The sequence below is a fragment of the Lonchura striata genome, chromosome 28 (assembly GCF_050655825.1).
Source record: "Lonchura striata isolate lonStrDom1 chromosome 28, ASM5065582v1, whole genome shotgun sequence".
Taxonomy (NCBI): Eukaryota; Metazoa; Chordata; class Aves; order Passeriformes; family Estrildidae; genus Lonchura; species Lonchura striata.
Genome location: NC_140730.1, coordinates 5806092 through 5830476, shown reverse-complemented (window position 1 = coordinate 5830476; position 24385 = coordinate 5806092). Strand labels below are relative to the sequence as shown.

The 24385-nt window shown below is 52.1% G+C and overlaps 1 protein-coding gene across 10 annotated transcripts in view; it reads left to right on the top strand.

Moving 5' to 3' along the window:
- The first annotated feature begins 8288 nt into the window (after nucleotides 1–8288).
- The window catches only part of DOT1L (DOT1 like histone lysine methyltransferase), an 80710-nt gene continuing 64613 nt past the window's right edge, over nucleotides 8289–24385 (top strand). For 2 of the 10 annotated variants that reach the window (XM_085562561.1, XM_085562563.1), the window contains exon 1: nucleotides 8289–8651. In XM_085562561.1, the coding sequence (XP_085418687.1) occupies nucleotides 8571–8651 (81 nt within the window). In that variant the 5' untranslated portion in view covers nucleotides 8289–8570. Of the gene's footprint in view, nucleotides 8652–8739; nucleotides 11334–24385 lie in introns of those variants that run through there. The other 8 variants (XM_085562567.1, XM_021528254.4, XM_085562560.1 and 5 more) reach the window with 7 other exon arrangements.

The following is a 24385-nucleotide window of genomic DNA, read 5'->3' as shown; positions in this document are numbered from 1 at the left end:
AAAGCACTCTGTGGGTTTCACATCCCAATGATGTTTAAAGAGGTTGTGCTTGGTTATGTTAATTGTGATTTTTATGTAAATCACAAGGAAAGACACGTGTAATTGAAGGGAAGAAACGAAATTGGGGCTGTTCAGCCTCCAAGGGTCCAGCCAGGGTTCCCATGACAGGATGTCAATTTTGGGGTGCTCGTTTTGGGATGTCCCATACCTGGGTACCCATATTGGGGTGCCTGTGTTGGAGTGTCCTTGCCAGGAATCCCACACCATGATGCCCTTTTTGGAGTGTCCTTTACAGGACACTCAGGGTGGCGTGACTGAGCCAGGGTGCCCTGTCTCCAGGTGACAATACTGGGGTACCCGTTTTGGGGTGCCCATATTGAAGCACCTCATGTTGCAGTCCCCATGCTGAGGTGTGTGACGGGATGCCCATTTTGAGATGCCCATTTTGGGGTGCCCCATGCCCAGGTGCCCATATTGGGGTACCTGTGCTGGAGTGTCTTTACTGGGATGGCTATGTCAGAATGCCCTTTTTGGGGTGTCCCATGTAGGGTTGTCCTTGATGCTCAGCATGGGGTAACTGTGCTAGGGTGATAATAGTGGAGTGCCCAAATTGGGGTGCTCCCATATTGCAAGTCCCCATGCTAAGGTGTCCATGACAGGATGCCCATTTTGGGGTGCCAGTTCTGGAGTGCCCAAATTGGGGTGTCTCATATTGCAGTCCCCATGCCGAGGTGTCTGTGACAGGATGCCTGTTTTGGGGTGCCCGTTCTGAGTGCCCAAATTGGGGTATCCCATATTGCAGTCCCCATGCTGAGATGTTCATGACAGGATGCCCATTTTGGGGTGCCGGTTCTGGAGTGCCCAAACTGGGGTGTCTCATATTGCAGTCCCCATGCCGAGGTGTCTGTGACAGGATGCCTGTTTTGGGGTGCCCATTCTGAAGTGCCCAAATTGGGTGCTCCCATATTTCCCATATTGCAGCCCCCATGCCAAGGTGTCTGTGACAAGATGCCTATTTTGGGGTGCCCGTTTTGGAGTGCTCATATTGGGCTGCCTCATGTTGCAGTCCCTATGCCAAGATGTCCTCGACAGGATGCCCATTTTGGGGTGCCAGTTTTGGGATGAATCACGCTGCCGTGCCCCATGCCCCAGTGTCCATATTGGGGTGCTCATACTGGGCTAGCTGTGTTGGAATGTCTTTACCGGCATGCCCGTGGTGCGGTGCCCCTATTGCGGTGCCCGTACCCAGGTGCCCATGCCGGGGTGCCCTTTTCGGGGTCCCCCATGCGCGGGTGCCGTGTCCTGGGGTGGCGGTGTCGGGGTGTCCGCCTTGCCCCGGCGCAGACCCCGCTCCGCCGGTCCGGGCTCGTCCCCGCGAGGTGGCGCCTGCGGCCCGGGAGAACCGGGGGGGGACACGGCGGGACCTGCGGGGCGGGGGACACGCGTGGGGCGCCTGTGTGGGGGGCAGGGAGCGCCCCGCCTTTGGGGAGGGGGGCGGTGGGTGCCCCGTGTTTGGGTGATGGGTGAACTGTGGCTGGATGGGGGCGGTGGGTTCCTCATGGGGCACCCACTTGGGGTGACGGGTGCCCCGTGTGTGGTGCTGGGGTGATGCGTCAGCGCTGTCCGGCTGGGGGTGATGGGTGCCCCACTTTCGGGTGGAGGTGATGCGTGCTCACATTTACATCATGGGTGACCCAAATGGGGTCCCACCTCCACACTAGGGCGTGGGTGAGGGGTGAGCTGTGGCGTGGGGCGCGGGGGCAGCCGGTGTCCCCGCGGGCCAGGCACGGGGCGGGACACGAGGCCAGCCGGCGCTGCGGGGACAAGGGACCCATTCAGGAGGCTCCGAGTGCCGCGGCTGCCTTCGGGCGCTCCGGGTCCCGGCTGACACGGGCCTGGCACCGCTGCACGTGCGGCTGGCACGGTCCCCTCGCCCCCACCCAGCCAGAGCCTTTGTCCCCCCACATTCCCTGCTGAACTAAGGGCGCGGGGTTGGGCGCAGCGGGGATGGAGCCTGAGGGTTAAACAGCCGCCTCGTGCTCACGAGTTCCACATCTGATAAAATGCTTGGAATCCGTCCCGAACGATGGCACACTGGGGCGGGCCGGGCCGGCAGGGTGGAGGCTGGGAAGAGCCCGGAGCCAGGGGAAATCGGGCATTGCGCTCCCTCTGCCTGTGAAATGGAGCCAGGATGTTCCCAGCCCCGGCTGCCCCCAAACAAGGGGGCAAAAGAGGGCGAGAGCGGTGGGAGGGAGCAGCAGGAACACCCCAGCCCACCCATGGGACCTGGTTTGGCCTCTCTGTCCCCTCTGCCAGGGGCTAGGGCACGGCAGAGGCTCCCTGGACGGCAGCAGAGGCTCTCCAGAAGCTCTCTGGTGGTGTGGGGTTAGACACAGCCAGGGCTGCAGCACCGGCTGATTCAAGCTCCAGCAGAGCCTGAAAGGACCAAACTGGGTTTGTTTTCCCCTGGCAAAGCAGATGTGATGGAAACCTCCAAGGGCTGGGTGGGAGGGAGCCACTGTGTTCCAGTGAAAATATTCCTGGTTCCTCCCTTGGCATTCAGGGCTGCTCTGGGTGCTGAGCAGGTGACTCTCTGCCATCAGCTCTGCCTGGCACAGGCAGTGCCCCTGGTTTTGTCCCTCTTGTGTTTTGCTGAATCTGGGGCTCTGGCTCCTCATGTACATACAGTGCTCCCATCACTGTGTGAGGGAGGCTTCAGCAGTGGCAACTATATCTTCTTAGGGACAAAAACTCCCAAAATGGGCTCAAACCCAGTTTGAGACCAGATCCAGGACCAAAAGGGAGACCCTGACAACCACAAGCAGCTTTATCCTGCCTGGACCTCCACTGCACCAGCGTGGTTTTGATGCCTCACCCACCCCAGGTCCTCAATATCAACAGGACACCCAGTGCAGAGGAAACTGTTGCATCACTGTTGTTGTGGCAACTGCAGCCAGGGCATCCCTGGAGAGCTTTTGCCCAGTGAGTTGGCAGGACAGATGGAAAGGACAGATGTTGCTCCACCATGTGGAAGGGAACTCCCTGGTGCCATGCAAGACTGACCCCAAGAAATTAAAGTAGGGCTTGGAAAATTGCATGTGGGGTATTTTGCATGAGAGAAAGGGAAGTTGTGCACAGCCATCAGAGCTGACTCCATCCCTGGGACTATGGACCACCAGCATCCTGCCCTGCCACTGCAGAGGCTCCGCTTGGGATATTTCATCTGATGGGAACAAACTTGCCTGCATTAACCTGCCTCGTGATCCAGCTTGTTATTGTCAGCTAAATTGGGTCAATACTGAAGATGAGCTGTTGCTGGAAGGCAGGTTCACATCAGAGGAGCTGATGTGCACCTCAAGCCCCTGTGCCAAGCACTGGCCCTCCCTGAGGGTCAGTGGACACATGAGGATGATAGAAGCTGACCTCACAGTAACCCCAGTGAGTAACCCAGTGTGGCATGAGCTCCAGAGGTGCCTTTGCATGAGGTTTGTGCACAGAGTGTCAGAGCACTGCTTGTGTGAAGTGTCCTTGGTGCATTAATGCCCTCCCTGTGTCCTCCCCTGCCTGCACATGGGACCCCCATTCTGGGGGATCCCTGACTGGGGCTGTGTGAGAGCAGAGGTGGGATGTGGGAGCAGCAGGGAAGGAGGGGTTGTGCCAGCTGCCTGTGGGCACCAGCTGCCCACTGTACACTCTTGACAGGGAAAAATTTATTTTCCAGTGCTACAGGAGCAGAGTTGTGTGCACAGAGCTGTGCAGAGCTTCCCCATTTCTCCCTATCCAAACTGGTTCATCTGGTGGTGCCAAAAAAATTAAATTCAGCTCTCAATTGAGCCAACCTGGATCCAGGACCTGCAGCAGGACCAACACACCTGGGAAGGAGATGGGAACCTCCACAAACCTCCACACCAGAAAAATTCAACTACTCCACACCAGAAAAATTCAACAGAAAATTTCAACTACTGCTGATCTGGAAGTGGATTCTTGATTCTCTGGAAGGGCCAGTGCTGCAGGTCACTGCCTGGTGTCTCTGGAAAATCATCAGTCTCTGGAACCCTGGCAGCACCCAGTGTGTCCTGGTGCAGAGCAGAGAGGAGCTGCAGGAGAGCACAGGGTGAGAGGGCAGAGAATGGGAATGGTTTGGGTTGGGAGGAACCTCAGTGCGACCCCCTGCCATGGCAGAGACACCTTCCACTATCCCAGGCTGCTTCAAGCCCTGTCCAGCCTGGCCTGGGACAATTTTAGGGATCCAGGGGCAGCCACAGCTGCTCTGGGCACCCTGTGCCAGGGCCTCCCCAGCCTCACGGAGAGGAATTCTTTCCCAAAATACCATCTAACCCTGCCCTCTTGCACTCAGAAACCATTCCCGTGTCCTGTCACTACCTGCTCTGGTCTGAAGTCCCTCTCGAGATTTCTTATAGACTCTCAGGACACCCAAAAATGCAAAAATGCAGAGCTGTCCAAGAGGACAGAGTGGCTCCCAGCTCTTGGGGATTCTCACATGTCTCAGGGGCCAGTTCAGCTCACTGAATCAGCCAAAAACAGGGCATTGCCCTTCCTTGCTTCCGTCTCTTCTTCCAGATGTAAAACTCAGAGAAATCAGTGAAAAGATGTCTGATTCAGGCAGGTGCTTCAAAATGACCCAGTCCCCACTACCTGCCAGGAGACATCAGCTCCAGCACTGAACCCCTGCATGGTGGCCAGATGGTTGGGATTCATCTGGGAAATCCTGGAAGCTTCCATTACTCTTTATTAGCAGCCCAGGAGCCTGCTTGGGCCACACAAGGACTTGGACGACAAACTGATTAAAGACCAACCTAACGAACTCAAAGAGAATTCTTTAAATGGAGCCTGCTGTGCCTTGGAGAACTCCTGCCATGTCTATTTATTTAAATTTAATGGAATTTTTGTGGTAAGCTAATTAAAAATGAATTGATTATTTAAGAGGCAGTCAGAGCAGTTTAAGCACTGCTGACTTGATGATTTTAGTGTTTTCCTTAGAAAAGTGTTCCTAGCTATGGAGCTTTCTGCACGTACAGACGTTTAAGGGGGAGAAAAAGGATACAAAGAGGGAATGGATGAGTTTGGAGCTGGCCTTGGAGCAGTTTCTGGATAAGGGAGCAGCCACGGGCACAGGAGCAGGGGCACATCCCAGCCCCCATCACAGAGCTATGCAGCTGCCCCCAATAAACAGCTCCTGTCTCTGCTGAAGGCAGAGGCCTGTCAGGAAATACAGGCGTTAAATAATGCACAAAATCCCTGTGCAGGGAATATCCTGTTCTGGTACTCGCTGGCTCTGGATGCATTTTGGGCATGGTGCATTCCCTGCCTTCCCATGAAGTACAGGGCCACAGGCAGTGACCCCAACCAGGACACCAGTTTGCAGCTCAAACAGTGGATGTCTCCATGCCACATCTCCATCCCAAAGGATTTGCAGAGGTTCACTGAATGCAGGAGGCTTTGCCTGGCCCTGGAGCCACATCCCAGAGCAGGAGCAGAGTGGATGTGATGGCATCGACACAGGGGCACCAAAGCTGAGCTCCATAGCCCCCAAGCTCCCCAGCATGCCTGAGCCACATCCTCTCCAGCACCATAAAAGAATGATGGGATTAATAAACTGGGGACAACAGCCAGGAGAGTCAGATGGCAAAAGCATCCTGCCCCGAGCCGTGTTTACTTGTCTTTGCCTGAGAAAGTGAGGAACCACAGGGGGAAGAGTGCCCAGCCCACACTGGCATGGCCGGGCAGCAGCTCCCAGCACCACGTCCACCACCAGTCGGATGGGGAAGGAATGGTTTTCCTTCCAGGTGCCATCTGGCTCTGCTGGACCCGACTGCAGGTCAGAGCTGGGCTCAGCCGTGCCCATCTGGGCTATGGGCACCTCCTCAGGATGCTCCTGTCCCACAGGGATGCTCATCCCCAGCAGACACTGGCTCCCAGCTGCTCTTCCAACCCTCAGATGGAGCCTGGCACCAGGCACAGTGTCATTGTCCCTGCCGGTGTGAGCAGGTGCAGTGGGGGGTGTGGATGCTGTGGTGGTGCTGGATGTCCTTCCCTCGGACTGCAGGACAGGGTGGCAGGGCCCCCAGATGTCCCTGCACCCCAGGCCATGCACATGTCCCTGGAAGAGAGAAATTATCACCGGAAAGACTGTGAAGGAGGAAGCTCTGGCCTGATTTTATCGCCCAGTTGGGCACCTATAGAAATGCAAACGGTGTCACCCTGCCCTGGGGACACCTATAGACATGGAAAATGCTGTCGCGGAGCCCATCACGGCCTCTATAGAGATGCAGCTCCCAGCCCCCGCCCAGGTGTCACCGCTCCCAGCCCCCACCCAGGACACTTCCCGGTTCTGTCCCTCTGCCCGGCTGGGGTGCACTCAGCCCTGCTCCCAGGTTACACCGTGTTGTAAGGCTGTAGCTGCCGCCTCAGTGCTCCCCATGCTGCTCTTGGTGCCCAGTGCTTGGTGTCTGTGGCTGATGGATTCTGTCCCCATGTCCCTCCTTCCCCGTGTCCCCCTGTCCCGTTGTCCCCTTGTCCCCACTGGACACTGCTGCGCACAGGGCTCAGCTCTGCTCCCCCATGTCAGAAAAGCTCCTCCTTGGAGCAGTGAGGAGCCCCCTGCACAGCCTGGCACACACACCCGTGTGCAATGGGGATGCCCCCTCTGTGCCCCACGTGTGACACACCCCACGACTGTGGCTGTGACCGTGTGGCACCGGGCAAAGCTCACACATCACTTGTGTGCAGACTTCACACCAAGAGCTTTGGGGGCTTGGTCCAGCGACCCATGAGCACAGCCTGGCCTAACACGAGTGTGCCAGCCGTGTGCCATCACAGGTGTGACAGCCCTGTGCCATGATGTGTGTGCCAGCTGTGTGCCATCATGTGTGTTACCCAGCCCTACAAGGCCACATGAATGTCCCATGCCAGCCTGGTGCTGTCACACAGAGTGTCCCACCCTTTTCTTGCCACACGTGTAGCACCACTGGGTTCATATGCCACCCTTGCTTTGTCATGATGGGGTTGCAGCCTGGCACCCCCCAAGCACCTTGTGCCGCCTCATGGTGTCACATGGGTGCTCCACCCTTACACAGACCCTGAGCCTCATGGCCACCCTCGCCCCGTCTAACATGTGACAATGTGGCCCGTCCTGCTCCCCTGTGCCACCCATCACACATCTGACAGCATGGCCTGTCCCACTCCTGTGCCCATGTGCCAAGCTTGGCCTTGTCACACGTCATGCCACAACCTGTTCTGCTCGCATGTGCTACTCTTGCCGTGCCACGTGTGTCACACCACAGGCCCTCCTGCTCCCATGTGCCACCCTCACCTTGTCACACATGTGTGACAGTGTGGCCTGTCCCTTCCTGTGCCCATGTGCCACCTTCGCCCCATCACACTGCAGCCCGTCCCGCTCCCGTGTGCCGTGTGCCACCCTAGCCCTGTCACACACGTGTCACACTGCAGCCTGTCCCGCTCCCATGTGCCACCCCAGCCCTGTCACACGCGTGTCACACTGCAGCCCATCCTGCTCCTGCATGCCATGTGCCACCCTGGCACTGTCACATGCGTCTGACACCATGGCCTACGCTGCTCCTATGTACCATGTGCCACCCCGGCCCTGTCACACGCGTGTCACACTGCAGCCCATCCCGCTCCCGTGTGCTATGTGTCATATGCCACCCTGGCCCTGTCACATGCGTCTGACACCATGGCCTGTGCTGCTCCCATGTACCATGTGCCACCCCGGCCCTGTCACACGCGTGTCACACTGCAGCCCGTCCCGCTCCCATGTGCCACCCCGGCCCTGTCACACGCGTGTCACACTGCAGCCCGTCCTGCTCCCGTGTGCCGTGTGCCACCCTGGCCCTGTCACACGCGAGTCACACTGCAGCCCGTCCCGCTCCCGTGTGCCATGTGCCACCCTGGCCCTGTCACACGCGTGTCACACTGCGGCCCATCCTGCTCCTGCATGCCATGTGCCACCCTGGCCCTGTCACACGCGTGTCACACTGCAGCCCGTCCCGCTCCCATGTGCCACCCCGGCCCTGTCACACGTGCCCGAGCCGCACCGTGCCGGTGCCACCCGTGTCACACCGCCCTGCCGGGGGTCCCGTGCCCGCGCGGGGGGGGCCGCGGGAGCGCGCGGGGCCGCGGGAGCGCGCGCGGCGCGGGGGCAGCTGAGGACAGGGGGAGGGAGGGGAGGGAAGGGAAGGGGGGAGGGACCGCGGGGCCGCGCCCGCCCCTCTCCCCGCCCGCCCCCTCCCCGCGTCTGTCGCGTCGCTCGGGCCCGGCCCGGCCCGGCCCCGGCGCCTCATTGTGCTTCGCCTCACGCCGGCCCAAGATGGCGGCGGCGCCCGAGAGCCCCGCGAGCCGCCAACGACAATAGAGGGAGGGACGGGACCCGCCGCCCCCCGGCACCGGCCGCCCCTCCCCGCCGCTCCCGCCGCCCCCCGCCCGCCGCACCGCGCCCACGCCCCCGGCCCGGCCCGGCCGCCGCACCCCGCCCCGGCCGGCCCCTCTAGCATGGTGCGGGGCCGCCGCCGCCTCGTCCTCCCGCTGCCGACATGGGCGAGAGGCTGGAGCTGCGGCTGAAGTCGCCCGTGGGAGCCGAGCCCGCCGTGTACCCCTGGCCGCTGCCCGTCTACGTGAGTATGGCCCGGCCCCGCACCTGCCCCGCGCCCTGTCAGCGCCCCGGCCCTGCCCCGGCCCTGGCAGCCGCCGGGCGATCGCTCAGCGCCGGCCCTTGCCGGGATCCGTCGGGATCGCCGCCCCCCGTGCGGGAACCCTCCCGCAGCCCCGGCCCCGGGTGCCGCCGCCGCTCGCCTGGAAGTCAAATCCCCAATTTCATTTTATAATTGGTTGACTAAACCGAAGGGCGGGGAGGAGGAGGACTGGTTAATGAAAAGTTTTCGTGTTTTCCTCGCGCTGGGCTCGTGTAACCGGTTAATAACCGGTGCTGCTGCGAGCGGGGTGGAATCCAGGGATTCTGGATGGGGGAATAGCGCTTAAATTATGAATGGCCTCGGGTGGTCGTGGGGACCCCAGGACCGGCCGCAGAGTGGGAATAAACAGCGGCCAGCGGCGGCTGTGGGTCTGGAGGCAGCGCCGGTGTCTGGGGCTGCCGCCAGTTCCCCTCCAGCCGTGCCCTTGGAGCTCCCCTTTTATTTATCCCGAGGAGAATTCGAGCCAGCCGCAATCCTCGTGCTTCCAAATAAAATGTCACTTGTCCTTGCTTAGCTACCGAGCGGCGTTTTTTCTTAACTTGCCTGACTTTCTCCCGAGCCCGGACGAGCGATGTGTGACCTTGATAACAATGTCCATGTTCAAATTAGTGACAATCCCACGAGAGGCGAAAGGCTCCGGGGAGGGTATTTTTGGATGTGTGTAGGCTTCCTATCAACCCTTGAGCAATTTCTCTCCCTAACTGCGTGTAGCCCCTCGGAGCACAGTTTGCAAAGGCAAAACGTCTCTCTGTATGTTTACTTGGCGCAGGCACTGTTGATTATCCCCGCGTTCCAGGCTGTGCTGTTGTACGTGAGCCGTTTCCCGGCGAGAACACGCCGGGACGCACAGGCTGGGGCAGCTGATACTGCTGATGTTGTTGCTCGCTTTGGCAATCGCTTGTGTGTGAGTGATTAGGACTATATCGCTCGTGGCAGGGAGAGACGGCTGCCTGCTCCTATCTGCCGCCTGCCTTTCGGGGCTGCTGCTGTAGCCGTGCCTTTCCAAAACATCCTCCATGCAGTGCTGTTCCCGGCGTGTCTCCCAGCACACACTGGTTAAACGCAGCCTTTCCTGTTTGGGCAGCTCTGTCAGTGTTGGCGGGCGCGCGCTCTGCTCAAATTGTCAGAAACTGAAAGTACAAGCGATGACCGGGTTCGGTTTTCCTCGCCAAATATTAACTCGTGTCCGCCCCGCCATCCACCCCCCCCTCTCCGAGCGGGTTGTGTGAAGCGGAGGTTAAAGATTACGCGGGACAGGGATTGTTCTGGGAGGGAGAGATGGTTTTATGTCTGTTCACAGAGACTCCTGCGGGCTTAAAAACCTAAAAACCGAACCCCCCGCCCTTTATTAAGGGTGAAACGTGTGTTTTGCAGCATTGGAAATAAGGATTTAGTTGGTTTGGGAGAACTTGAGCAGTTGTTTTTGAGGATGGCAGAATAAGTCGAATTTCTTCTCAGTTAATCAGAAATGCGGATGGTGGTGGTGGTGGGCGGGGGGTGTGATCCCCCCCATGTACTGAGAAATACCACAAACATCCTGCCCTTAAACCGTCCGCTTGGCATCGCCAGCTTTCCCAGAGTAATTCCCGAGTGGGTGTTTCACCCGGAGCCGAGCAGCATCGCGCCGCGGGGAGCTCCGGCGAGCGGAGCGCAGCGGCCGCGGCTCCGGCCGGACCCTGGGGCTCTGCACACAAATCCCCGTGTCCGTGGCAGCGCTTGGCCTGCTGACATCGTGCTCTGCTGAACTGCAGCCGCGCTTTCCCCGCGCTGGCGCGGCCCCGAGCTGCCGGCAGAGCTCGGCTCGCTTTGACGTAAGCAGAACATTTCTTAGTTTCACCGCCCGTGGTTCCGATGAAGCAAGGTGGGATAGCTGAGGGGAGGAAAAAAGAAACCCACACCACGCTGGTTCGAGGAGTTTTATTTAGCAGCGTTCTGGTTGCTTCCTGTTGTACTCTGTGAGACGTGTTTTCCGAGGAGGGCTGTAGGGAAAGGGAACGGGAAACTCACGGTCCCGGCAGGTTATTTTTGGTGAGAGCAGCAGCAGTGGCAGGGAGTCATCTTTCCCAACATCCGAGGCTGTGTAGTGTCAACCTGCTGCGTGCCCGGGCTCCGTGCTGTGATGTAACCCTGCCTTGAGTAACTTGGCTATTTTTATGCTCTTACTACATCTTAAATTAGCGGCGTCAGTGTTGCTGCGTTGAAGGCTGGTCTCTCCTATTAATGGACGTCTGGGTTAATACCGTGTCTCTTTATTGCTGGGCTGCTGCTTATTTCGTGTAGAATAGGAAAAGTGGGGTCTCTCCAGACTGCTGAGTCCGGATAATAGCCCGGCTGACAACCCTGTGCTTGTTGGGATGCTAAAAGAGCCGGGGAGGCTGATGTGAAACATGTATTTCCCTCCGAGTCTAATTAGGGCCGTGGGAGGAGAGAGAGCGGCGGCGGTGGTGCAGCTCCAGCCTCCCACTGGCTTCCACACAAAACTGAAAGTGCGGCTCCTTCCCCCGCCTTCCGCCGCCTCAAAGGAAAGGCCACGGTGCCCTAATGAAGCCGTGGTGAGCCGTGCTGGCCGTGCCACACTGTGATGAGTAAGTTGAATAGTGCATGGTGAGTAATCTCTCCTCATGACTCACAAAATATTTTCTGATGTTGACCTCTGTTTTTGTGACTGCCCCGCTTAATCAGAGCTGAAGTGAGTGTACTCTTTTGTGTGCTGGTTAACTCCTCGGCTCCCACGTATCTGCCCCACTTTTTGCTGGTGCCAGGTATCAAGAGACCCAGGGATATGGTGTTGAAATTTTAATTTTGATACTACGAAAGATACAGGCCTGGATAAAGGAAGTATTTGGGTGAGAGATCAGAGTTATTTGGCCTAACCAGTCTTAAATAGTCTACTGCTGGTGAGGATGGCATTTGCTGTCGTACTTGAAGTGTTGCTAAGCATAGCTTGGTACTCATAATTTAGATCTGAAGAGTTTAAGGGGTGAAGTCCCGTTGTGTAGTTTTAAGGCTTGCAAATATTTTTTTCCCTGAGAATTTTTCTTAAAATGGTTCTTTCTCTTGTCTCTGACTTCTACTATAGTTAAACTTGAGTATGGATTAGGTTTAAATGTAGAGATTTTTCGTTTTATACCACAGTAAGGCCTGCCTGATCTGTGAGGTGTCTCAGGTTGTACTTTGAACTCCTGACAAGTTCCTGTGTAAAATTGCAGGCTGTTGTGTGTGCAGGAGTAAGAAAGGGGTTGGGGTGTTGTGGGGTGGATCAGCATTACAGTCTGGTCTGGCAGGGTTCTGCTGATCTATGTGTGGCACCAGAGAGGGATTGCTTGCACAGAGAGCTGAGCAACAAGAGGCTCAGAGCTGCTGAAGCTGATAGTTGTCCCCAAAATCCATGTTTGCTGGGCTGCACCCTATTGGAGCAGGGAGTTGGTGAATGGAAAAGCCTGTTTGCAGTCTGTCAAAGAGAGGAAGCACTCTGTGCTTCATTGATTTGCTCTCCTTAAGGCCTGCACTGCAGGTTGGCAGTGCTCCGTGTCAGTGGGGACAGGAGGCACAGCCATGTGCTGAAGGAGGCCCTGCCTGTGCAGGGCTCTTGTGGCACCGTGTCCTTGACCCCGCTGGCTGCAGGTGACTCTGCCTGCCGTGTTCAATAGGGTGCAAGTCCCTTCCAGGTCCAGAATGAGCCATCTGCCTCTTGTGCTCTGTTCACTGCTGGGTGGCATTCCTATGGAAGGCCCTGCAAGCATCTCTGTGCATCAGGTTGTTGTGGGTTGTGTGGGGTTGAGTTGTGACAGCGCCTGGGAACTCCTCCTGCAGCCCCTGGGGATCCATGTAGGGTTGTACTCTGAGCAAATTATGGACTGTTTTGGCTAGGAAGAGACCTTAAAGCTCATCTTGTTCCACCCCTTCCATGATTTCAGGTTGCTCCAAGCCCTGTCCAAGCTGGCCTTGGCACTTTCAGGGATGAGGCAAATACAGCTGCTCTAGGCAACCTGTGCCAGGGCCTCACCACCCTCAGAGGGTTCTATTTACCATATGGTGATACCATTTTTTTTTTCATCTACCGATTTTATTCCCTTTTTCCAGCCTTTGACTGTCCCAGGAGGGGACAGTCCTGGTCATGCCACTGTGCACATCTTACCAGGGTGAGATGCCTCTGCCCTGAGCTGCTGGAGCTTAAACCTCCAAATCAGCACCTGTGATGAGAAGTCTGGCTTGAATAATTAATTAATTTGTTTGTGCTCCTCATCATTACTGCTGACTTTCCACTCAGCTGTGATGGCAAGAAAATTCTCATTTTCTAATTGAGTGTTGTCAGAGCATCACCCTGCACCTGGAGGTGTGTGTGTGGCTGCTACTGGGAGTAATGGGATACAAGCTTCTTACTACTAGATGCTTTACAGGTGGGAGGGTGCAGAGTGTGGGTTCTGGTTTATTTTCTCTCTGCTGTTGAGATCCGGCTGATACCATTCTGTCACCAAAGGAATGTGCAGGGAGACCTCAAGGGCAGGGAGTGTTAATGAAAATCACAGCCCAGCGGGGATTGTCACCTTTGAAATTAAAGATCAACGGTGGAGATGAATAACAAACCTTGTCTGAGAATTTAATCCTTTTTTTTGTGCCTGTCACTCAGCTTTCCTGGGAAGAGTTTCTGTGATGCATGGCTTTGACTTCCCAGGCATCCAGGCAGGTGTGGGAGTGCCATAGAATGGTGCCGTAGATGATTTTGGGAAGGACCTAAAGAAAACCTGAATTGTTCCCTTGGGGTTGGAGCTGCCCTGCTGCCGAGGGTGGTCCTGTGCATCCTCTGCCACAGATCCATGCCATGGGATCCTCATTCCATGCCCACTGCCCTCCTGTGGGATGAGCTGATGGGAAACACGTTTTGCACGTGCTGCTGGTTTTTCCCTGGGACCAGCCTGAGCTGGAGGGGGAAGGTGAAGCCCCACTGATCCTCCCTGCGGTTGGGAGTGTTGGTGCCTGTGGAGCTGTGTGTGGGGCGGCTCTGGGAACGGGATCGTTGGCAGTATCTGGGCTGGAAAAAAATGTTGCTGTGTTTTCAGAGGCGGCCCCCCGCCCTGCTCTGTGAAATGTGAGTCAGGTTCTGCCCGGGGCAGCCGGCCCTACAAAGGAGGCAGAGGAGGAAACTGTTGCTCTGCCTTTGCCAGGCAAAAACCTCCTCACCCCCTGAGTAATCGCCCAGAAATTCGGCTGAGTCTGGGGGGGTTTTCCCTGTTGCTGCAGCTTGTTGGGAAATGCTTGTGGGGATGACTAATCACTTAGCAAAAGCTTGTCTAGTGAGGGAAAGGTTTGAACGCTTGAGCACAGTTCTGATTTCTCAGCGCCTCTCTCTCTTTGCCTGACCTCCCCAGTTGTAAAAACACCTGGAGTGGGGAGAGCATGCAGCGTGAAGCTGGGAAATACTGACTCAGTCGTTTCAAAAGCACTCGGGTTCCTCTGCTGCCCAGCAGATCACAGAGCTGGCACAGTCACATCATTTTTCCTGCCCTTTTCCCCAGTGCCAGAGGGACTCGGGAATGTGCTCTTGGGGGGCACAAGAGCCCTACAGCGTTAATTGTGCAGCACGTGGGCAGCACAGAAGAGCAGTTTCCTTCTGGGCTTTACCCTTTGAAGTAGAACTTGCCCTGAGTGACAACCGGTGCTTGTTCAATGCTCAAACTCCTTTGTTCCAAGCCCTGACCCGTTGGATACAAGATAAATAATGAGTTCAGTTAGCAGACATTTTTTTTTTGCCCAGTGTGAAAAGTGGAAGTTGGTCTCTTGTCTTGCATTTTAAAGACCACACTAGTATTTATTTTATTATATAACTGATTTATCTGAAAGACAACTGTTGAAAGACAGAGTAGGTGTCCAAAATTGCTTGTTTTCCCCCTTTCATTCGTCAGCAGATGAGTGAGGATTAATGTTCTTGTCCAGGCCAAAGTTCCAGCCCAGGCAATTCAAATTTATCTACCAAAAATTCACCCATCAGCTCCAGTTGGACACAGCACTGAAAGCTTTCAGTGTGCCAAGGGAAATCCATGCCCCCACATGCAGCTCCAGCTCTTGTCCTTCATGGCAGCCTTATTATATATGGAGATGATTATCCTTTCAAGTCTCAGATACAGGACTGAATTGTGTTGCCTCTGGGAATTTAGGCAAAATATCTTACCTCTTGGTATGTGAGATTTATGGGGGATTTAATCACCCTTCTCCCCAGACATCCATATGTCTACTTTTGTACTCTTCCTTCTTTCTTTTCCCCCTTTCTCATTTATTTGCTTTTTTTTCCCTTCCTGCTTTGAGTTAACCTTTAACAGTCTGATTAAAGTTTTGCACTGTAATGATCAAGACCAGGATCAGGGGTGGGGTGAATTTTTTGTCACTTACAGTGTCTTTTATCACAGATTGATAATCATAAATTGTCTCAACATATTTTTGCTGAAATTATTTTCTCCTTCCTAACAGAAGGAGGAAAAGTTAATGTTAGGAATTGTGAACATGTTTACTTTCATGGTAATTATTAAAGACAAAACTAACTCTGAAGAGGAACAAGAAATAAAACTGAATAGAAGAGTTGGGCACATGCTGCTAGAGCTATCGAATGAAGTAGGGACTATTTTTAGAGCATAGGAAGAGGGTGAGTATATTTTACAGCAGGAAATGATGCTTTCATAGATAGGAGCAGATCAGTGAATAACGAAAAAGTTCCTGTTCAGAGTATTTTGGTTTGTTCATTTCACGAGTGAATGAGAGTTTTCTAAAAATTTACGCTGAAAGGACTTTGTAGTGTTGGATGAAAAGTCTAAGGAACTACTGAAGACAAAATGAAGCATTGGAAAACTTTTCTGAACCAAATCCTGGAGAAAGTTCTGAATTAAGTTTCTTAGTAAAAATGAATGGGTTTTAATAGTGTGTTATTTTCTGTGTACTGTGAAGGGCAGCTTCCTGAGGTTATGTAATTAATGTCTCATTTACTTCAAGCTCAGCAATATTATTAATATTTGACACTTCTAAAATTCTAACAACTGTGAGCTTTTGAAGCTTCTCATTCATTCCTCAGCTGGATTCCCACTGGGCTGCAGGTGGTTCTCCCTGGTTCCCACATCTGTTGGCAACCAGACCTGGGAGATCAGGTGCTGGCTCGGGGTGGCCTCTTACCTCTGGGGCTGAGTTTAGAGTCTTTGTGGATTTACCTTGGCTTCCACCCCTGCTCATTACAGCAAACAGTCATTTGAAATTCTGCAGTCTGTGAAGAATACATTGTAATATTGTAGGGTCATTTATAAGTCTTTAAAGTAAAAGCTTATGGAAATGGTTGGTGGCTGGAAGTTGATGTCTGCTGTTCAGAACCTCCACTGGATCGCTGCTGTGCTCCACAAGTTGAAGCTTATAAAGGAAAACACATATGTATTATTCCCTTTTTTTTTTTTTTTGTACCTAACAAAACTCCACTCCCAGTGAGCTCCAGAAAGAGTATAAGATTTTACTGCTCATTTCTGTTATGTGGAATATTTATGTGTATTAAGTAGGAGCAGAATTTCTGAGCTGTCCAAGACTTGAGTTATCTTTACAGAATATAAAGTGGTTATTTAAGATGTTGTCTCACCAGTTTTCCCTGCAGGAGATGGGGCTCAGGTTGTGCCATGAGCTTCCTCCCAGTTCCCACTGAGGGTGTGGGAAGACCCTGGGCTTGAGAAGGAGACGGTGGCTGCTTTCAGTACCAACAATTTTGGGACTGTGTGTTGATTTCTTCCCTTGGGTTCTGTGTGCAGGTTTGTTTCTGGCAGTGTGGATGATCAGAGATGTCTCCTGCTCTCCTGTCCTGCATGGGTTTCCCTGCTAGCACAGCTGTGGCTCCTGGGGGGGGTGCAGGCCTGCAGCTGAGACATCTGCAGGTAGAAATTGCTCTTGTCATCTCCGTTCCCTTGTGCTGAGCTGCTCTCACCCTTGGAGAGCAGTGTTTGTGAGCTGGGCTGGGTTGAAAGGGAACTGAGCAAAAACCCCACAAAGGTTTGGTTTTAGTTCAGGCCTCCCCTGCCTTTGCTGTGTGCGAGCACAGGCACTGCTGGTCCAGAGCAGGAGGTGACTTTTGGGGAAGTGGTGGCAGGGCAGGTGGCTGGGTGGGGTTAAACTGTCTGTGAAATGGTGGCAGGGCTGCCTTCCTCTGTTTCAGGGAGTGAGAGCCCAGCAGTTCCCTCTGTCCCAGAACAAGCAGTGCTGGATTCTTGTGCATGTGCACATGGGATCACCACAGCATCTGCCCCCTGCCTGCAGCTGCCTTGGTGTGGGCAGGGTGTGTCACTGCCTAAAACACACCTGGGAGGGCAGTAGGACACACCAGTGAATTGCTGTTTTACCAAAATAATTGCATTCCTCTATGTGTTCTGTTTATGTTAAAATACATTATGTTACTTATTCTAACATAAACATTATTTTAAGCTGTTTTTTGCATAGTAGAATTACTTCTTTCGTCTGGCTCATCCTGCTGTGGCTGTCCTGTGTGCCTCCAACACTCCTGCAGGCTGATTGTATGTTAATGGATTGACCCAGCCCCTCCTGCACGTACCAGGGGAACCATTCCCTCCTGCATCTGTGCAGTGTCCGTAGCAACAGTTGGGATTGCTGCGTGAAAGGCAAAACTGTGTTACAGTGCTTGAAGCAGCAGCAGTGAAAGTGCAATCCCTGTTGCAACCATGCTAAATCATTATCCAGAGCAGTTTGGATCTTCTTTCTCAATGCCTGTTTCCTTTGTTCGTTTATTTTGGAGCTTGGACCAACCTTTTCTTTTCATTTGAATGTCCTTATGTAGTCATTAAGGAGGCCATAGTGACCACTATGTTTTCCAGTTGGTTTTGTGTGACAGTAACCTAGAAACTACTGAAACTACCTCAGGCTTTTCTGCCTCCTGCTGTGTGGGAGATGGGCTTCAAAATGCAGTCTTGGGAGCTCTTCCTTCCCTTGTCTTTTCTTTCCTGAAACTGGGAGAAAAAGATGGAAACAAGGTATTCTCTGCAGGAGATCTCTTTTTATACATTCTAATAAAAAAGTATTCTTGTGAATGTCCTTATGCTTTCTTGATTAAGGGAATAACAGTAATTGGGTGGTTCAGAGGAGGCTTTTGGTCTTTGTCTCTTGTGGTAAGAAAAATTGTGCTATGGTTGTTGCTATGGAAGCTAAAATGGCACAATCTTGATTTGGGATAAAATCTGGTAACATTAAACCAAGTCCTGCTATCCAATATGGAATACTGCATGGAACAGGCTTTCCCTTTCCCTTACTCAAGGCTTAATTGGCATTTAAACACAAGACAAACACCTGAAAATGCTAAGTGGTGGGAGGCAGAGCTGGCAGGACATGGAGCCTGTGATCCTCCCTTCTTGAGCAGTTCCTGGCTGCTGCAGTGGCTGGAAGTGCTTTGGGTTTTCAGAGACTCTTGTGACCCTCTTGTGTTCAGGGTGTTGGCCATGGACGTGCCCTGGCCAGGGGGACTCTGCTGGTGGGTCTCTCTAGGTGGGTTAAGTGAAATTAAACCCTGTGGGAGGAGGAACACAAACTTGTGACAGGCTGAAACCCCTGGTTTGTGAGAGCATCTGTGTGCCATGCAGAATGCTGGATCTTTCCTGGCTCCCAGGGAAGCTGCAGTGGCTCATGTTGCCATTCCTGGTGTCCAGAGAAACCCTTATCATCCTCCCCAGATGGAAGGAAGCAAGGGGCTTGAAAGAGGCACTTGTCCCACCAGCATTCTGCAAGATTGATTGGCTTTTCCTAATCCATCTTTTTGATCTCTGCTAACCATCTTGTCTGCAGCTGCAACATCCTCTCCTTTGGATTTATGGACTGCTGCCTGGGGAGAGAGAGCTGCCACTGCAGGCAAGCAAGCTGTTGTTTAAAGCCAGGGGCTGGTGGGACTGACCTCTTTTGTTTTGCAAGTTAAATGGGTCATGTGGAGATCAGAATTTGACAAATCCCAATGACTTCTGTTAATCCATGAGTGGGGTCAGTGTCCAGGAGCTGGGAGGAGCTGGTGTTACATTGGAGGCTGGAAGTGTATCCAGGCAGGTCATTAAAAGGTACACAAGGTTGCCATTGAATTCTTTGTAACTGACTTGTTTCAGCTTTGGTTTAACACATCTGGCAGACCGGGGAAAGCTGTAGGAGATCTGTCCCTCCCGCTCTGCCCCTGCTTGACCACAGCTGCTTTTCACATTTCTGAAGAGCTGCTTTGGTCACCTGGCCTGTTCTTAGGAGAGGAAGCATGGTCTGGTGAGCCAGAACTGGCTCTGAAAGGGCAAGGGTTGCTTTGCTGTGGGACAGTTTAGTCTGGGCAGCCAAAGCTATGCCCAGATATGTTCCTGCCAATGAAGGATATGATAAAGGGTCATAAAAGTCTGTGTGTTGCTGGGAGAGTGAAAGATTGAAGGGGACTGAGCTGTATTTATTTTTTTTGCAAGAGCTTATCCAGGTTTTCACAGCATTTGTTGGCTGCTCAGGTCTGTAGGCTTTTTGTGCTACCTTTTCACTACCTGTGAAGATGATGTAGTCCCACAAAGATGCCTCTTTCAGAGAGTCATGGAATCCCAGATTTGGGTTGGAAGGGACTTTAAACTCATCCAGTACCACCCTTGCCATGGGCAGGGAGACCTTCCACTATCCCAGGGTGCTCCAAGCCTTGTCCAGCCTGAATGTGGCATAGCTTGGCATGTGGGGAAATAAAATTTAGAAAAATATGTTGTTCACCCTCAAGCCCCAATTTAGGCTTACCCCAAGGCTAGGCACAGTTTTGTAAGAAGAATTCAAATAAAAAAAGATGTAAATTTGGGAGGACACTGGAGTGGTGTTTCTTGCCTGCAGGCAGTGCTGGCTGCCCAGTTTAACTGAACAAATTCTTTGTGTTTGAGGATGGAAACCAGAACATTTAAAACTGTTGCTTTAGGTTACAGATTCACTTTAGACTATGGATTGTTGCACTGGGGGTTAACTGTTGTGTACAAACACACCCAGGAGTCTGGGATATGGTAGTGGATCACAGAATTAAATCAAAATCTTGCCATTTAAGTATCTTAAGGGATGTTAGTTTGAAGATTTTATGTAACCAAAGAAGCCACACCTGGAGAAGGAGTGTAGGGCTTTGTGTTCAGGGAGAATTACAAACCCTTCCTGCAGCCAACTTGTGGCAAAAATGTTCCCAGCTCTAATTTATACCTTCCCTTGCTCTTGAAGGGTGTTCTGTAGAGATGTCTGATTTGGCTGTTTTTAGTAGGAATTTGGTGCTTTGTAGAAGGAAGCTGTGCACAGATAGCTGAGCTGGGGCTGGTGCTGATCATGTCATGCACGCCGTCATCTCTTAGGGTTATTATTGGGGTGTTATTGGGGCTGCTTTAGTTTTCTCACCCTGGTGGCAGAGGAAGAGCTGTGAGTGCTGCTGAGTCCTGGAACATCCTGAGCTGGAAGGGACCCCCAGGGATCAAATCCAGCCCCTGTCCCTGCCCAGACCCCCCAACAGCCCCACCCTGAGCAGCCCTGAGAGCGCTGTCCAAACGCTCCTGCAGCTCTGGCAGCCTCGGGGCCGGGACCATTCCCTGGGGAGCCTGGGCAGTGCCCAGCACACTGAGTTCTGGTCATATTGGTGATTTAAAAATTTAATTTAACAAACAAAGAATGTGATCATAGAAAAGGATAATGATTGCTTCAATATGCATATTTGAAAAAAGCTTTTGGGCACTGTCTTATCTGGCTTTCAAATCACACGTTAGGACTTCTCATATCTGCAAAATACAAAATGTCTCTTTTATGAGGAGATGAAGGGAAAGATTGAACTCTTAAAAATTGCTCTGTGGTTCAACCTGCATGGCCTGAAGGGCAACACGAGAACTCAGCTCTGTGTGTGTGGGACAGGAGCTCTGAGTGCTGGGGCCACTGGTGTGCTCAGTTACAGCAGTGGGGCTGTTCCTGGCCCCAAACTCCTGTGCTGAGAGTTGTAGGAATGTGTGGCTGGAGAAACCTGTTGTAAGAATCACAAGGATGAAGCTGTTCAGTCCTGCTGGCTGAAACTGCTCCACTGTTTTCCATAGAATATGTTGGATGCTCTTTGATATGACTTTTGACAAAGTGTCTGCTTTCTTTCTGTTATTTTTTCCAATGAAATATCTTGGCAAAAACTATTGAACTTTCTCTGGGAACTCATGTTTTAATTTAAAATTCAGCATTTAGGTTGAGGACTAGAACTCTGTGAAAAGTTCAGCTGGAGAGAGTTGGCTGCAACAACTCAATGTGTGTTTAAGTTTGGTTTGTTTAAAACTTGTGAAGAGCTTTGGGCAGTCTCAATAATTACTGGAGACTGCAACTCTTTAAATACTTTCCACGTTAAAGAGATAAGGTTGATTGTGAAAGGCTTCCATTTATGTGGCTCAGAAGATTCCAAGGGCCTCTCAGACAACGTAAGTACAGGAACATTGGAAAGTACATGCAGGCCAGGAGCAGCACGTAGTGCTCCATCCCCTCCAGTGCAGGGAGGAGGGAAGGAGGGAGAGCAGCAGCCTGGAGTGGGAGGAGGGTGAATGGAGCTGCTCTTTGTGACAGGGAGCACCGTGGTGGCATCATCTCGTGACTGGGAACAGAACACAGAGGCTGCTTGAGCTCGGCCAAAAAGCTCCTGCACGTGGGATTCCAGGATTGATGGAGTGTGTGGGAGGCTCTTCCCCAGGAGCTTCCACTGCCAAAGCCCTGTGGCTGTCAGAGTCCAGCATGACACATGAGCACAACCTGCCTGCAACCCGAGTCATGGGCGCTGCAGCTGGGAAAAATAATATAAACGCCCTGAACTGAGCCAAAAGCCTCAAACTCAGAGCTCTGGCTGAACGGAAGAAGCTTCAGGCCACCTTTGGGGGTGCAGGGTTGGCTCTTGGCTGAGCAGGGTGAGGTTGATCAGGCTGCTGGTGCTGCAGCAGAGCAGGAGTCACCATCCATCCTCCCAGGCTGCTGATTCAGTGCTCATCCATCCCCTGGGGCTCTGAAGGATCCAGGTTAAAGCTGCTGCTCCCAGCTCTGCTGTGTGTCTGACCTGCACCACTGCATCTGCTTGGGGTGCTGATGGAGCAGGGTCAGGATTTGGGGGGGGGGGGTTCTGTGGGAAATGGATTTGTAGAGAACTTTCAAAGTTTGATAGAAGGTGTATACAGTATGTATTTGTCAAGTTTGAGATAAATGCTGACTTAGAAATGCCATGGAATGAGAAAGACATTGTTGAGAGAGAAATGGAACTAGAAATAAGTTTTGAAGGATGGCTTTACAAATAAAATTAGATACTTTAGAGAAATAGAATTATGAAAGATGCAGTGTAGTGGGACTCATGAGGGGTAGTTTTAGATGATTTGCTTTAAGGCATTTACATCTTGGTGTGACAAAAACTAAGTCAAGAAATGTTTATAATGTATTGTAATTAGGAAATAGTTGGTTACTAATTGTGATGAATTATAACATCTATATTGTTTCACCCTTCACATGAGACTAAAAATAGAATAAAAGTTTTTGAAACACCTCTCAGTTGTCTCATCTCTGGGTCAGAAAAGAGCATAATCCTACAGTTTCTATTCCATTTGCCTTTTGGTTGCCTCAGACTCTGCCAATGCCATAACCAATTGCCTGAGCACAGATGTGATGCCTGTTGCTGTTCAACATCTTTTCTGATTAAATCATACAACCATAATGATGAAACAGAGCTGGAAGTTTCTCTAAGAAAAGAGAAGCTGCTCTGTACTCCTTTCAGATATGTTTTCCCCTTCCATCAATTTTCCAGAGCAGCCAGCTCTGCTTTGAAGAAATGTAGGAGATCCTACTGAATTTTTAATTTTTTTTTTTTTTGCGAGATTTACTTGACACCTTGGGGGCTTCTCTGCTCAGCCAAAGTCTGTTAGAGAGCAAAGTAAACTTGGGAAGTGTTTCAGCATGGGGAGTTCAGCAGCAGTAGAAGTGGAACTGGTTTGGATTTCTTTACTCCTAGATAATGTCACAAACTAAGCTCAAAAGCCCCTTCTGCTTGGAGTTTCCACGTGAGGTTCTGCAAAGTTACTTAAATTGGCTGAGCCGTAGTTGTACATGTGAATTGTGATTTATTATTACTATTTTTTAGATTGAGTTTTTTACTTCTTAACCCAAGAACAGGAGAATCTGTTAATTAAATAATTTTTGTCACTTATAGGGGCGCTTTCATGAACAGCTGCAGGACAAGGGGTCTCTCATGTGCTCTGCCCACACTACAAGTGTCCAACCCCAGCAGTGGGGAATAGAACTTCCTCCCAGGAAATGGTTATGCCAGAATAAGCCTGAATTCACTTTTCCTGTATAATGTGCTTATGTTGATAAAGCAAATTGTGACTCTGCAGGAACACAGTTTATTGGGAGAGCTGGATAAGCCCAGGGGGGCTCTGCTGGGATAATTCTGCATGGAGTGAAACATGAACATTTCTGCCAGATGTTTATGGATGAGCTGCTGTCCTGGGTTATTCTTACACTCGGCAGCTAAGAAATGAGAAGAAAGAGAAGTTCTCCTCCCTCCTTGTCCCCTCCTTTCAGTGCACAGAGAAAAGAGGAGAGAACATGTTCTCTTTTATTTGTGCACTGAGAGGCAGGAGCAGGTTTTAGTTTGGTTGCTTTCCTGGTTTCTAGGCCAACATTTATCAAAAGAATTACCTGACATTCCTGGGAGACTGGATTATGGATGCTGCTGTTTTCTGTTGCATTTGGGCTGTCCCACCCAGGAGGCTGGAGGAAGCACAACCCCAAATTTATTCTGTGATGTTTGGGGTGCTGCTGTGGCACCAGCAAGTGGCCAGGACAGTGCTCAGCTAGCTCCAGGTTCTGTGTTCCATCCCAAGTATCCTGGCTACTGCTGTTGGCTGTTTTCCTTCTCCATGTTGTAACTGGAATTATTTGGTTTTCCTTGTGACTTCTAGATTTGGGGTTAACTTTTTGCCATCTGAAAAGAAAAGCTTTTTTTCTGGTAAAATGGTGTTCTGTCATAGCTTAAGTGCAGAATCCCAGACTGCTTTGGGTTGGAAAGCACCTTAGATGTAATTTAGTTCCATTTTCCACTGTCCCAGGCTGCTCCAAGCCCTGTCCAGCCTGGCCTTGGGCACTGCCAGGGATCCAGGGTGGGCACCCTGTGCCAGGGCCTGCCCACCCTGCCAGGGAACAATTCCTGCCCAATCTCCCATCCAGCCCTGCCCTCTGGCACTGGGAGCCATTCCCTGTGTCTTGTCACTAGCTCCCCATATTAAAATTTCCTCTCCTTTCTGTTTATGAGCCCCTTTAAGGCGCTGGAAGGATGGCAGACCTCAGAAATTCTTGCCTGTTTGTCCTGAGATTTTTAACTAGGCATTGAAAGGGCTGTGTACAAACTTCTTGGAATGAGAACTCCTGCAGGCCTGGCTGACCCCAAGTGCATGAAGTGGTTGTACAAGGGAAAATGTCTTTCATCCTGAAAATAGGAAAGCTGAGATACTGATGGAAAATGCTTCCATTTGACTCAGATCATGTCCTTTCCTGTCTTGAAAATGAAATAATCCAACCCTTTTCTGTTATCAACCATCAGTGGTTTTCTTCTTGCCTTCCCTTCCTTCCCCTGCCCCCAGTCCTCTGCTTTGTCACCTGTCTGCCCT